The 15,680-nt window shown below is 46.0% G+C and overlaps 1 protein-coding gene across 1 annotated transcript in view; it reads left to right on the top strand.

The window, feature by feature from the left end:
- The first annotated feature begins 1,853 nt into the window (after positions 1–1,853).
- The window catches only part of LOC147718812 (xaa-Pro aminopeptidase 2-like), a 398,012-nt gene continuing 384,185 nt past the window's right edge, over positions 1,854–15,680 (top strand). Inside the window, exons 1-2 of the mRNA XM_086966784.1 lie at positions 1,854–2,019; positions 15,417–15,487. Coding sequence (XP_086822910.1) covers positions 1,959–2,019; positions 15,417–15,487 — 132 coding nt within the window. The 5' untranslated portion in view covers positions 1,854–1,958. The remainder of the gene's footprint in view (positions 2,020–15,416; positions 15,488–15,680) is intronic.

Genomic DNA, 15,680 nt, shown 5'->3' with positions numbered 1-15,680 from the left:
CAACCGAAGGTTGGGGAACTTTTGGGGGCAGCCAAAAAATACCACAGGAAGCCATTTTCTACTTTTTGGATAGATTCTGTATTTACATGCCCCCATACCCCTGCCCCATACATTGCCACTGGGCAGCACTTAGCCCTGTAAATCTGGATCAGTTCCCGCGTGGGGCGCTGACCCAGTTTTTGGGCAAATGTAACCAAAGCTGTTGTAGCTCTAAGGAACCCCATCTTTCTGGCTAAAAGAGCTGGACGTCAGTTAGAAGTATTGTCTATCTGGATTCCTAAATAAGGGTATGAGTTTACGCTTTCCAGGGTAGTATTGTTAATCTGAGCGTCGCCAGAGTGTTTAAGGCGTTTCCCCAAATGCATGACAAATGTTTTCTTCGTGTTTACATTTAAGTCTAGACTTGCCATGAAATTGCTGTATTTATCAAGAAGGAGTTGGAGTTGACGTGGGGTCCTGGCCATGATGACCGCGTCATCCGCATAAAGCAATGCGGCTATTGGGCGACGGTCAATCATGGGCAGGTCCTGACTTCCTTCAAGCATCGCAACCTCCAAACCATTCGTATAGAGATTAAAATGGGCCAGAACGCACCCTTGTCTGACACCCTTAGCTACTGGGAAAGATGTTGTGACTTCCCCCCATACCATACCGTACTTTAGTTGTGACCCCCGTGTAAATGGGGTTGCAAATTGCCTGCCTCATTAATATTCATGAGGGAGGTGCAATTCGTGACTCAATTAGGAATGGCTAGCACTCCCATCCCTGGCATGGTGCCCTGCTGGGTTCAGCAGACCACCAGGTACATGATTGCTTTTTAAATAAAGCAGTTTTTTTATGCAGTCCGTTTTTTTATGCAGTCCGTTTTCATTAAAGGAAAACAGGATGCATTTAAGAAAATGTAAATGAAACGTTACTGTTTCATTTTTTAAGAGGAGGCAGTGGTCCAGAGTACCACTACCTGCTCTTAAAAAATATTTTGAATGCCAGTCACAAAGAGGACTTCCCGTTTGCGAGTGTCTTACCACCTACTTAAAGTAGGTGGCCAACTGCAAGTATTTTGCGACCGCAATTGCGGTTGCGAAACATTGTTACATACCATTGGGACTCGCTATTAGGAAGGGACGGCATTGGCACGCCTCTTCCTAATAGCGACTCATAAACCCTATTTTGCGAGTTGGTAATAGGTTACCAACTCGCAAAATTAGGTGTGTACATGGGCTATACCTGTTTCACAAACTGGCCGATTTCTCGCTTGTGACCACAAAAAACGGTCGTACATCTGGCCCTTTGCTCGTTAGTTCTGCATTATTTTATCCGGCTGCCCTGGTTTTACTTTCTTACCCTTTTTTCGTTTATTACATATGCCAGTTAAACTGCTATAACGTCTACTGGTGTCGAACTATTTATCTTTTTTTAAGCTAAAGATTTGGGTTTTATTGTACTCTGGTGTTAAATGTAAAGATGCTTACAGCTCCTGAAGTGGTTTGCAACCATTATTCAAGCACAGCGATTCCTGTTCTGTGTTCAGTGTAGGCGCAATGAAGGTAATGCTACAGGCAATAACCGTGCTTTTCTACAATCACAAACAAAAGACAGTCTTGGACTAAAAAGCCAAGGCATACTTCTTTTAAAACTAGTTCAACTGAAAAAGTAAAGTAAATTATCTATTTGTTAACCGAATTAATGTTGTCAGGGGGTGTGGCCAATTGCTTATATGACTACAATTTAAATGTGGATCCTTGAACTTTAAACTCGCTCATTGGGACCGTCAGTGTCCTGTTAGGGCGGGGAAATGTTATGACTTTCTGGAGCCTTCCGTGAACACAGCATGAAAACAGGCCATTGCTTGAAAAGGTGATTCTGCAGGGCTTGTGGCTTGTGGGAGAGACTGCACTCATAGGGGGAAAAGAATTAATAACTATTTTCCTGTTCACAAACCCCACGACAGTTAAACGATGGCTCTTGGGCAAAACAAGCGGTCCTTTTCCTGGAAGATCCTAATCGTTACCCTCTTTGGTAAGTGGTCTGATTTATTTTCAATCTCTTGAAAAGGGCACTTTTATCATAGGTTCTAGGCTGTTTCCTGCAGTGCGTATGTTTGCAATTTGCAGCAATGTATACATAAACAGCAAGGGATTGGCTGGAGAGGATTAGGTCTGTAGAATTGCTTTTCAATAGGAATGTGGCCGTCATGACGTAAGGATGGAGTTTTCCACTCTCAGATGCTAGTTCTTGCTCCTTGGTTTCTATTGGTGGCCTGCTGGCCGTTGTTGATACAAAGTGTTTGCCCAGAGAACACTATGTAGCATCTGATTATAGTGATAGGCAAGTTTCCTGTATCACTGTGTGACTGGCTCATGGCAACAGGTCAATATTGGTTTCCATAGCAGGCGGAGCATGTCAGCAGGTAAAATAAAATAAACAGATTCACATAGACAGGCACGGAAAAATAATTATAATGAACTCTTGTAGTGACAGTAAGTTCAAAAATTTGAACTTTGTATGAAGGCAGGAACATATTAGTATCAATGTTATGTTAAGCACAATGAAAGAACTCCAATGTATAAGATATTTTGTAACAATTTTTGGCTTTCTGAGTTGCTAAGATACATTCTTTTTGCAACCAGGAATGTGAAAATAAGTACTTTTTTTATCCAACTTGCTCTGTGCTGGACTTGGATCTTTCGCCCTGGCCTTTTCAGTTAAGAAACTGCTGCATTCTGGGAGTTCTGGTCTCATTTCTTGAGTTAACCAAAGCATTGATTTGTAAACGGTACGTCCAGGGTTGGAGACTCGATGTCTGTAGATGGAGCACTCGGGGTTACCTATGTGGGCTTTGTGTTGTATTTGAATAAACGAAGCTACTTAAATGTAGAGCTGCATGTGTATGATTAGAGGAAAGGTTCAAGAATGGAATGGGCGTGCAGAGAGCATACAATTCCAAAGGTAGTGGTGGTTAAATTGGAAGTAGTCATCGCCCAGTAGAAGTGTTTTTTCTTCGGAGAATGGAACATTTAATTACACTAACCTGTACCTCAAAGTTGATTTTGTCACCAAAAGGACTAAATATTGTCACCCCAAGGATGAGGCCACATAACCACCCTTCCCTTGTTGTCCCTCTTCACCCCTGCCCCTCTGTTTGCCTCTTTGTGTGCTGACGGGTGTCTGTGTGATACTATATGCTGCCCTGTATAATTGTTTGCTGTGTTTATTGACATCAATCAATCAATCAGGGTTGGTAAAGCACAACTACTCACCCGTGAGGGTCTCAAGGCGCTAGCGGAGGGGGCTCTGTTGAGTGCTGGGTTATCCAAAGAGCCAGGTCATGAGGTCCTTCCTGAACTGGGGCAAAGTTGGAGACTGCTGGTGGTGGAGGGAGAGGACGTGGGTGATTCCTGTACTCTCAATCATATTTCTCCAACAGTCTGCATTCTAACTCTGCACCAGATCCTTTCACTCCCTTGAATTACAGCTCCTGCTCTTTACTGCTTCCCCCTTCCTTCTCCTGCACCCCAGTCCCTCGCTTGCTTCTACCTTTCTAGTCAGGTTGCTAAGGTCCGCTGCCAACTACTGCTCAATTTTGAGGAAGACCGTTTCATTTGGAATGCTTTTCCCTAATTTCCTCTCTCGTGTTCCCTTGTTTCCTCTTTCCTGTCAGATGTGGTACTAGAAACTGGCTTTGGGTCAGCATAGGGTACTATACAGCATAAAGTGCATAGTGCAAACACATAACACAGTTAGCACGTCATCCACCTGTCATGGAGTCTATCTGTCTGGTGGCTTATGTGCATATGGGGCCTGGTTGCATTTGATCTGTGTGCATTGATGGCTATGCTCTGTGTGCATGGATGTCTAAACGCTATACTGTTTGAATTATTTGCATGTATGAGTCATCTATTCCAGTATATACATAGATCCTCTGTGTCTGTCTCAGGTGGCCTTCATGCACACCATAAATTTTAATGAGCAGGGAAAGTTAATTGATATGGTCCACACATCCAAAGTTTTTTTGATTTTACTAGGGTCTGGCGCCCTATAAATTAAAACTACTTTGTGTATCCAGTCACATATTTGATTTAACTGTTGAGTTTAGACTCATTCACTGACCACTCTGTACTGAAAGAACATGCTGGTAAGATGTTATAGTATTGAGACGGCACACCACCTCCTCCTTGCATAAAAGGTAAAGTAGCAGCAGCAAGCATTAGTGAAAGGTCCCTACCCATGCCCCCAAGCACAGTCGGTGTTTTGTGCATCAATGATGAAAAGCCCCGCCCAGGAGGTGTATGACAATTTGTTTTGGACCTCTCTTCTGTGATCCAGTGAGGTGTCTCCTAAACTTTTAAACTCAGATGGGTATAGTTTAGATTTTTCTGTTCATCTGGTGATATTCAGAGTGAACACAGACTTGAAAGGACCATATAAATTGGAAAATCAATCTATTGTGCTTTTACTGCTTGATCAGTAGGTGAACCTTGTTCTTATGCCCAAGAGATATTTCCATGTGGAACACTGCAATTGTTGCATGCTGGCAAATACTCCATATAATTATAGACAGACCGTTGCTCTGCTGTTAAATGTCTTGCAATAAATACAACATGCTGCGAGACATACATTATCCACATCCTTCTCACTGGTCCATGTGTCCCATTGAGGTAAGCACTGTGCCTATCCGACATAAAGCAAGGAAATGACCAGTGTTTTAAGATCAAGAACATTGTCATTACTCTTTGCAAGGTGACATGGACAATAGAGATAAATACAGTATTGTTACCATGTTATTACTCTTTGCAAGGTGAAATGGACAATAAAGAAAAATAGGGAGCCAATCCAACAGGAAATTTAAAATAGACAAAGATTTATTATCGAGAAGCCCCTTTTCAAGGGCTAAAAATGCAACCACTAAAAGGCTTTTGGTAATGGGGAAACAGAAGCAAGTATGAGGATGGTAATGGGAAACAACTGAGAACTACTCGTGAAAATACCAAGCATTAGCAATCATACAGGGAGTTCCAGGTCTTCGCTGCCAGATAGGAGAATGATCTTCCTCCGGAGGTGGTTCTGTGTATTCGTGGGATGATGGCGAGGGCGAGGCAGTGTAGAACGAGAGTCAGCTGTTGAGGTAGTCGGGCCCATGTTGTGGAGCTCTTTGTGTGCATGGGTTAGCATTCTGAACGTGATCCTTTTGTTGACGGGGAGCCAGTGGAGGTTTCTCAGGTGGGTGGTTATGTGATTGTGGCGAGGGATGTCGAGGATGAGTCGTGCGGCGGTGTTTTGTATGCGCTGGAGCCTTGTCTGAAGTTTGGTGGTGGTTCCTGCATATACGGCGTTCCTGTAGTCCAGTCGGCTGGTGACTAGGGCCTGGGTGACTGTTCTTCTGGTTTCTGTGGGGATCCACCGGAAGATCTTTCGGAGCATTCTCAGGGTGTTGAAGCATGAGGATGAGACGGCGTTGACTTGTTTGGTCATCGTGAGGGAGGAGTCCAGGATAAAGCCCAGGTTGCGTGTGTAGTCCGTGGGTGTCGGTGCGGTTCCCAGCGCCGATGGCCACCAGAAGTCGTCCCAGGCAGATGGGGACTGTCCGAGGATGAGGATTTCCGTCTTGTCCGAGTTGAGCTTGAGACAGCTGTGCTTCATCCAGTCTGCTACTTCTTTCATCCCTTCCTGGAAGTTGGTTCTGGTGGTGGCTGGGTGAGGGATAGTATCAGCTGGGTGTCGTCGGCGTAGGAGATGATGTTGATGTTGTGTTTTCGTGCGATGGTGGCGAGAGGGCTTATGTAGATATTGAAGAGTGTTGGGCTGAGTGAGGATCCTTGAGGGACGCCGCAGATGATCTCAGGGGCCGCGGAGCGGAAGGGGGGGGGGGCAGACTCTCTGGGTTCTTCCGGAGAGGAACGAGATGATCCATTCCAGGGCCTTTCCTTGGATTCCGGTGTTGCTGAGGCGGTGTATTAGAGTGTGGTGGCATACGGTGTCAAAGGCTGCTGAGAGGTCCAGGAGGATGAGGGCAGCTGTTTCCCCGTTGTCTATTAGGGTTCTGATGTCATCTGTGGCTGCGATGAGGGCAGTCTCGGTGCTGTGGTTGGCTCGGAATCCGGACTGGGAGGGGTCGAGTGAGTTGTTGACCTCAAGGAATGCAGTCAGCTGTTTGTTGACAGTCTTCTCGATGACTTTAGCCAGGAAGGGGAGGAGCGAGATGGGTCTGAAATTCTTGAGGTCCTTGGGGTCAGCTGAGGGTTTCTTCATGAGGGAGTTGATCTCTGCGTGTTTCCAGCTTTCAGGGAAGGTCGCTGATGTGAAGGAGCTGTTTATGATGTTCCGCCGGTGGGGTGCGATAGTGGTGCCGGCTTTGTTGAAGATGTGGTAGGGGCATGGGTCGGACGGGAAGCCGGAGTGGATAGTGCTCATGACGTGGGTGGTGTCTTTAATGTTGATGGGGGTCCAGGAGTCGATGGTGATGCCAGGGGTCGTTGGTTTGCTGTCCTGGAGTGGAGTTTGGGGTCCGAAGCTGTCGTGTAAGTCTGCAATTTTGCGGTGGAAGAACGTGGCGAGGGAGTTGCAGAGGTCTTGAGAAGGGGTGATTTCGTTGATGCTGACATTGGGGTTGGAGAGCTCTTTGACAATGCTGAAGAGTTCCTTGCTGTTGTGGGTATTTTTGTCCAGTCGCTCTTTGAACGATGTTCTCTTGGTGTTCCGGATCTGCTGATGGTATTCGCGGGTGGCAGCCTTGAGGGCTGTAATGTTTTCTGTTGTTTGTTCTTGGCACCAGGTATTTTCAAGTGATCGGCAGGTTCTCTTTGCGGTTTTGAGGGCGTCTGTGAACCATGAGGGTTTTGTGGAGGTGGTTTTGCTGTTGGGGTTTTTCAGTGGAGCGAGGTCGTCGGCGCAGTTGGTGATCCATTGTGCGAAGTTGAGAGCTGCACCGTTGGTTTCGGGTATGTTGGTGTCAGCAGGTGAATGAATGAATGAATTATATCTTGTATCACGCTAACTTAGCCCAATGGCGTCAAGGCGCCTAAATCAAATAAAGAAACAAGCCAGGTCAGACAGCAGTATCTCATTGGTAGGCTATGATGAAGTACCAGGTTTTCAGAGCTTTTTTAAACAGATCGATGGAGGGTAAGGTTTTTATCTCCATCGGAAGAGAATTCCAGAGCTGACGAGCGGCGACAGAAAAAGCTCTCGCTCCCCATCTGGTCAACCTAGCGCGAGGCACTACCAAGTGATGTAACCCGGCCGATCGAAGGCATCTCGTGGGTACATAACAGGTGAGCAGGGTACCAAGTGCGTCTAGAGGGCCAGCCGCAAGTGCTCTATATGTGAGACATAGGAGCTTAAAGGAGATTCTAAACTGGACATCTCTCCTAGCAGTGGTGGCAGATGATGCTATGGGAAGGGCCAGAACAAAGCGCGCTGCGGCGTTCTGTACAGTTTGCAATCGATGGATAAGGCTCTTGTTGGACTCCATATAGAGAGAATTACAATAATCAAGCCTGGAGCCAACAAGAGCAATTGCAATCTGTTTGCGCGCCTGGAAGGAGAGATAATGGAGAATTCTTTTTAAGATCTTGATAACACCCCAGCAGGTGGCCACGGTCCTATTCACTTGGAGCGTCATGGAGAGTGAAGTGTCAAAAATGACGCCGAGGTTTATGGCCGATTGGGAGGGAGTGGGGCAGATACCAAGAGATGAAGGCCACCACTCGCTCGACCACATGAGTTGGTCTTTACCAAAGACCAAGACCTCTGTCTTGTCGCCATTCAGCTTTAGGGAGTTGAGGATCATCCACTCCGCCACACGCTGCATGCATGACCTAAAGCTGAATGCGGATGTACTGACAGAGAGGGCCAGTGACACCATGATCTGGGTGTCGTTGGCGTAAGATACCACCTCCATCCCCTGCGATCTTACTAGTCTGGCAAGGGGGGCCACATAGATGATAAATAGGGTCGGACTAAGAGCCGACCCCTGTGGCACCCCACATTGCAATGACTTGGCAGGGGAGAGGAAATCTCCAAGCATGACTCTCTGTTCTCTGTCATGGAGAAAGGAGTTAAGAAGACTCAGGGCTGGTCCAGTAACCCCTGCCTCCCTGAGCCGAGATGTTAAAATGGCGGGAGACAGAGTATCGAACGCAGCCATGAGGTCTAATAGGACCAGTACTGTGGTTTGGCCAAGGTCAACTTTGCGGCGAATGTTGTCCACCATAACAGTGAGAGCGGATTCAGTGCTATGATGTTTTCTGAATCCGTGCTGCGAGCTATCAAGATATTCACTAGTCTCAAGAAAAGTGGAAAGATGTGTATTGAGGTGCGCTTCTAACATCTTTACCGGGGCTGGCAGTAGAGAGATAGGCCTAAAATTCTTAAGGTGGCCCGGGTCCAGAGATGGTTTTTTAAGGAGAGGCTTCACTATGGCCTTCTTTCACACCAGCGGAAAAGAACCCTCGACAATAGCCCCGTTCATAATTTCGAGCAGGGGCGGAAGGATACTGTTTCTACACTCCTTTAATTTTTTTAGAGGTACAGGATCCATTGGGGAGGAAGATTTGGTCCTGTCTAACAAGAGATTAAGTCCTTCCAGTGAGAGTGTTGGAAATTGGGTGAGGGATTCAGAGGAGCCTTCAACCAGAGTATCAAGGTTGGCTATATTGAGAGGAACATCATCATCCAGGGAATGTCGTTGAGCTTCTAAAGAAGTGTGGATATCCGTGATTTTACTATAAAAGAAATCCGAGATGTTATTACAAAGATCTTGTGAACTCACCACTGGATCTGGAAGTTGGAGAGAGCATAGCGAATCAGCAATTTTAAAGAGTTCTCTAGATGAGGTTAGAGAACTTGTAAGATTGATGAAATACTCCTGCTTTTCCGTGATCACTCTCTGTTTGTATTCCCGCAAAGCGGACTTGTGTTCCTCCCGGTCCTTCATATCCCAAGATTTCCTCCAACTTCTCTCCTTACTCCTACAGCTCTGCCTCAAGAGTCTCAGATGTTCAGAGAACCAGGGAGCAGTGGGTTTCTGCCTCGCCACATAGCGGAGAGAGGCGGGGGCAAGCTTCTCAACTGCAGTAGTGATGGAATCAGCGAGTTCTTGAGCTGCCTCACTCGCCTTCTTTAAGGAGAAAGGCTCTGTGGCCCGAACATAGTGGACAAGAGCTTCATCGGTGATATTTTTATAATTTCTCCTAAGAGAAAATGTGGTGGTGGCCTGATTAGCCGTGGCTGAGGCGGGGAGAGCAAGTTCTAGCGGCACTGCAAGATGGTCTGACCAGACCAACGGCAATGGGGAGCCAGTAGATAATCTTGAGTCACTGGAAAATACCCCATCAAGAATGTGGCCAGCCTTATGTGTAGGGCTGTTGACCAACTGAACGAGGTCACAGGCTTCAAGCGACTCAATTAGTGTGGAGGTATCCTTTGAACCACCTTCCTCAAGGTGGAAGTTAAAATCGCCAAGAATAGAAAGACGAGGTTTTCCAAAATAGGGTTCAAGGATTCTAAGAAGCTCTACACAGAAACTAGCTCTAGGACCAGGTGGTCTGTATATAAGTATCCCGGTAAATGAGACAGATGGGGCACACAGAATGCAGAAGTATAGTGCTTCAAAACGGTCTTGAGGCATCGATAGGGATTTGATGGTGCAAGAAAGAGGGGATTTATAGAGGATGGCAAGTCCTCCACCTCTACGAAGCGGTCTGCCATGTCTATGGAGAGAATGGCCATTAGGGATGGCCAGAAGTAAATCATGACCGGAGGAGTGCGAGGCCCACGTTTTGGTCACAAAGACCCAGTCTGGCTGTCTCTCTTCCACAAACTCGTGGAAGGCAACATTTTTTTTAATGAGCGAGCGCGCATTTATTAAGAAACCCTTTCTAGGCGGGATAGTAGATCATTTTCCAAGGCATGGATGGGGTCTTATTAGAGCGGGAACAGGGAAGTGAAGGGGAGCTCTGCATGTGAGACAATGAAGGGAATGTATTATCCCCTCAGGAGAGAAGCAATAGTGGCAAGAATGCACTGACGGTTTAAGAGCCAACAGATCGGAAATAGAATATTGCCTACGTACCTCAAAAGATGAAGGACGAGTATAAGCCGAGTCCAGCCCGTCCTGCAGCGCGTCCTCAGCGCCGACGGGCGCAGACGGGCTGAACTCAGGCGTAACTCCGGCGGATATCCGGCGATCCCGCTGCGCGATGACGCTGCGCGTCGGCATGGCTTGTATTTGTACTGGTCCAGTCTCCTAGTGAGAACTAGACCGCTGGAATCCTCAACCCTCACTGAAGATAGCCGCCAACGAGATGGGGCGAGGGACCCGCAAAGTGCGGTGTTCTACCAATTATGAGGCGGGTAAGCGTGTCAGAGGTGCAAGTAAAGCGTGACCGGCAGTTAACAACTATTAAAAACGAGGGATAAGTGATAAAATGAAAATAACCAAAGAGACAAAAACGGGGCAATTTAAAATTCAAAAGAGCTGCGCAACAGGTACAGCGCTGTCAGGTAATGCGCCAAGGCTAGTAAGGGCGCTCACCTGCGATTTACCTTGTATTTGTACTGGTCCAGCCTCCTAGTGAGAACTAGACCGCTGGAATACTCAACCCTCACTGAAGAAGGTGGGTTCTGGCGTGTGGTGGTGAGATGTAGTCTTCTTGAATGTGAAATGTATGCAGCTGTGGTCGGTCCTGTGCAGTCCTGTGGAGTGGTTGAAGGCGCCGTGGTTTCTGGCGGTGAAGATGGTGTTGAGGGTGTGGCCAGCGAGGTGGGTGGGGTTTTCCACCAGTTGCTTGAGTCCGAAGTTAGGGGCTTATTAGCAAGAACCTCGTTAAAATTATCGCCATTTTAGTGGCAGGAAACTGCCGCTAAAATGTCGATAATGGGCTTGCTAATATGCGATATATGAGTAACCGGCTGGCTATTTGCTGATAGATTGTCTTTCAGAGTCCTCGAGCACTCTTCCACATACACGCATTTTAAAAATGTAATATTGCATTAGGGAACCTTTTGTTCTCTTTCCATGATTCTGTTTATTGTGCTTTTCTTTTAAATCTGCTGATTTTAACTGTACCGTATCGTATTTGCACCCTCAAGATGGCGCTGCCCTAATTCCGTGCTCTGCTCCACTCTAGAGTCACGTGGGGCTTGCCAGACAGGGCAACACTCTTGCCGTCTCTCTCGTTGCTTTCGCTGCTTCAAAAGCGACCCGATGCAAGCGAGCAGCCGTGAGTAACAGGCTGGCTATCTGCTGATAGATTGTCTTTCAGAGTCCTCGTGCACCCTTCCACATACCCGCATTTAAAAAATGTTATATTGCACTAGGGAACCTTTTGTTCTCCTTCCATGATTCTGTTTGTTGTGCTTTTCTTTTAAATCTGTTGATTTTAACTGTATCGCATCATATGTGCACTCTCAAGATGGCGCTGCCCTAATTCTGTGCTCTGCTCCACTCTAGATTCACGTGGGGCTTGCCAGACAGGGTGACACTCTTGCAGCCTCTCTCGTTCCTTTCGCTGCTTCAAAAGCGACCCAATGCAAGCGCACAGCGCGCTTGCGCAGCGGGCGCGCCGTTCAGATGCAAGCCCAGAGGTCAGCAACTATGCCCAAATTTCTACAAACACTCCCAATTTACTTACTTATGCTGCCAATGACCTCCTGCTACTTAGAGGCAATGTTTCCTCTTGTTGTATCATGTGCAATGTTTCACAACGCAGGTGTAAATGTCCTAATTGTAATTTTGCGTTGGGTCATAAGCACACTAAATTGGTTACTGCCGTATCAAGAGGAATAGATATCTCTACACGCCGCAAAATTTCCTTTCCAAAGACAGGCAAGTACCTACATTTTGGGAGTATTAATTGCCGCTCCCTTCCTAAGAACAAAGCACACATATTTGATCTTTTGAACACAGAGAAACCCGATGCCTTGTTTCTTACCGAAACCTGGCTCCATGCCAGCTCAGGCCCAGATGTTGCCAGCACCCTTCTTCCTGGCTATGTCATTTCTAGATGTGATAGAGAAACCAGGAAAGGAGGTGGGATTGCGGTAATTTTTAAATCTATATACTCCTGTAAACTTGAGCCTCTGCCCTTCCCAGATTGTGAAGCCGCCTTGTTTAAACTTGCTGTTTCTCCTCAAATGACCAGATGGCATGCTGATCTACCGCCCCCCGGTAACCCCAAGAAATGGCTGTCCGTCCTCCCCGACTTAGTAGCCCCTTTTGTAATGAAGGCTGCCAATTTTACTATTCTGGGGGACTTGAACTTTCATTTAGAGGACCCCCAGAACAATGGGAGCACCACCCTTCTATTCGACCTCGAAGCTCTCAATCTGTTGTTACGAAACCAGGGGCCCACTCATCAAGCGGGTCACCAGCTGGATCCCATCTTGTCCAACCTTCCATTTAATTGCAGCTTACCCGCTCTTCCTCTATGGAGGTCCGATCATTACTCTATTCAATTTCAATTAGCCACCTCTGGGGACATTGCGCCAGTCCTCACGGGTGACTAAGGCAGTCGGAGGCCCTGGAACAAGCTAGATTTAGATTCCTTCAGTAGTCTTCTAATGGCAAATCCTCTGGATGCCAATTTACCCATCGATCTTTAAATGTTGTGGTGTCTAATTGGTTAGCTAGGTCTATTAACTCCTGCCTACCTTTGGTACCGAAACTCAGTTTCACTCACCACCCTCCCGCCCCATGATTCAACAATGATCTAAGACCATGAAATCCAAGTGCGAGCACTTAGAAAGAAGATGGCGTAAATTCTATGCCCCAGTTGTAAGTCCGATTACAAGGCTGCCCTTAATATGTACCACCTGGCCTGCAAGGCGGCAAAAGCCTCTTTTGTTTCGAACACCATTATCAACGCATGAACGGTCCGCGTGCATTATTCTGTATGGTTGAGAAGCTGGCAGGATCTAACACCTCACCTTTGCCGCTCGCCCTTGACGAGATTCAGTGTAACAATATTACAAATTTCTTTATCACTAAGGTTGAGACTATATACAGCACATTAGCGATCTCCACTCCCGTTAACACTGAGAGTCTCCTGTCCGGTACGACCTGCGAGAGCCACCTTCCCCTAATAGCTAAGATCTCTACATGGTCTCCTTTTGACGACAGGTCTTTTTTTGACTCCCTGGCTAGGGTAAAATCCGGCTCTCCTCGAGACCCCTTACCTGTTAACATCCTGCAACAGCTTTCACCAGATGTCCTTGGAGTTCTTAAAGAACTTCTAAACTCTTCTTTACGAGAGTCTTTCGTTCCTCTGGACTGGAAGAGTGCTATGGTGGTCCCCTTGCTAAAAAAAGCCTGGAGCCGATCCCACGATTCTGTCAAATTTTCGCCCAATTTCACTGCTACCTGCCCTCTCCAAAATTTTGGGAAAACATGTGAATCGTCAGCTCACAGCCCACGTGGAAAGTTCGGGATTTTTACATCCTTCCCAATCAGGATTTAGAACCCATTTTTCTACAGAGACCACCTTGTTGGGGGTAACCGAGAACTTGCGCTCCTGCCTCGACCAGGGGGAGACTACGGCGCTCATTCTACTCGGTTTGAGCACCGCATTTGACACAGTGTCACATACCATCCTCTTAAAGTCTCTACAGTCTGCAGGAGTAGAAGGCCCCGCTCTAATTTGGTTGGCCTCCTTTCTCAGCGACCGTACGTTTCCGGTTTTCTCTTCCAATGCCTCATCTAATATCCGGTCATCTGCGTACGGAGTTCCCCAGGGAACAATACTGCCTCTCCCCCTCCTCCCCTGGGGACTACGGGTTTCCCTCAACATATGATTCTATATCAGAAAGAGAATGTAGCAATGAACCTATGACCAGTACTGGGTTCCGCTTGGCTGCAAAATTTCACATTACTCTCTATGAGCCGCAAAGAAAAGTTTATGAGGGCACAGGCTAAATAAACTGCCTTAATGAAGATAAACAATGTTATAGCGGAACGTTGGTTAGCGAATCTCCTTCCCGGTATTACGTTTGATGCAAAAACCCTCAAGTATATTGCTACTAGGCAATATGTTATTAGGTTTTGACATTTGATAAGAAAAAACAGTAACGTACCACTCCAGCAGGATTAGCACGTGCTGGGTACCAGTCTAGATAACACGCTAGAATAAATATTTTCTTGGAGAGTCATAGAAACACTGACCTCATTCCATAAACATAAGATTCTGTCATTCATATAACATACGTTCCAATGTCCCTCTAACTTTCCTAGTTAACCAACATGTGTCTTACTCCTTTGACTCCAGTTTATTAGGGTTTAAAATGTGTTTTGTTTTTATTATTTGTGATTAACAACCCCAATTTCTTGTATATTTACCAACAAAAAATCCTATTCACATCATGTCAAGGTATAAACAAACCCAAGGTCGAACTAAAATAGAAAATAGGCCTTGGAACCAAAATAAAAGTGGGTCCCATTAGTGAATTACATAGCTAAAAAAAGTGTGCAAAGTTTACAAACTGGGGCAGTTTTGAAGTTGTAAAGACACCCTGAACACTTGTTTTGCATGGAATGGGAGAAGGACACAATGTTTGTTTTACTATTAAGGAAATATTCTGCAAGAACCCGCCCTGCAGACCATAAAACAGGCACACACACATTAAACAAAATGGCCCACAGAATGACCTGTCACGCTAACTTTTGTGCACTGTCCAATTGCCCTCTAGGCCAGTTCCACCCTGGATAAAACTACGCCCTTCTGATGAGTTCATATACGATTCAAACGAAATAGGGACTTTATGAAAACATTTCTCAGGGCGTCTGACTTCTAACTAATCTTTTTAGCATATATTGAGTAAGACAGTGACTGGCTTTGAGTGCTCTAAATTTATCATAACAAGCACTGAAAGTTATTACAAGACACAAAAAAATCACCTTTCAGCTCTGGATTTTAATGCTCACCACTCCTCATCTGTAGTGCAGTCACAACAAACATGCCTGTCACCGTATATACTGAAGTGCACACACCCGCCGTTCCTCACCTTCAGTAAACTTGTAGTCCTAGGGCCCTAATGATGTGCTGAGATCATCTCACACAATCCCCTACTTTGTCAAACACAACACGGCTAAAGGAAAATCCCTACTTTTCTTCTTTGGGAATATGAGATACACTTATCATAATCAATGAGCGGGTAGACAAAAGTGATACAAACCAACCTCCACCTTAACTTCCTCTACGCGAAGGGAAGCAGTAAGAGCAGAGGTAAAGTAATTTGGGGCTGGAAGTCTCTCCCATGATGGACCTAAAGGCGACTGGAGCAGGACAGCAGTCTAAAGGCCTTAGTCATTAATACACTATTTTTATGAAAATCCGTGCGTGGTTGTTGTTTCTATTTATTTGTATTGTTTTGTTGCAATTTTCTATATAATCAGATCTCTCTATCTTTCCATTGGTTTCTAGGATGTACCCTGGCACTTTCAAAGCATTCCAGATCAGGAGAGGAGATGAGAAACTGTTTATTAAATCCCCCAGTAAGTAATCACTGTTGCGTGCACTAAGAACAATAGAGATATATGCAAAACTTAAAATAAGTGTGTGGTCAAGGTTCAAACTGGATGTTTAAGACAATTATGAGTAAGTTTGACTTACGGGGCAGGATTCACAAACATAAATATGCCCATATGTATTTACTTGCGCCTAAATTTAATCCTACACCTAAGTGTA

The sequence above is a fragment of the Lissotriton vulgaris genome, chromosome 4_1 (assembly GCF_964263255.1).
Source record: "Lissotriton vulgaris chromosome 4_1, aLisVul1.2, whole genome shotgun sequence".
Taxonomy (NCBI): Eukaryota; Metazoa; Chordata; class Amphibia; order Caudata; family Salamandridae; genus Lissotriton; species Lissotriton vulgaris.
The sequence above is the reverse complement of the archived record's forward strand: the minus strand, read 5'-3'. Positions and strand labels throughout refer to the sequence as shown.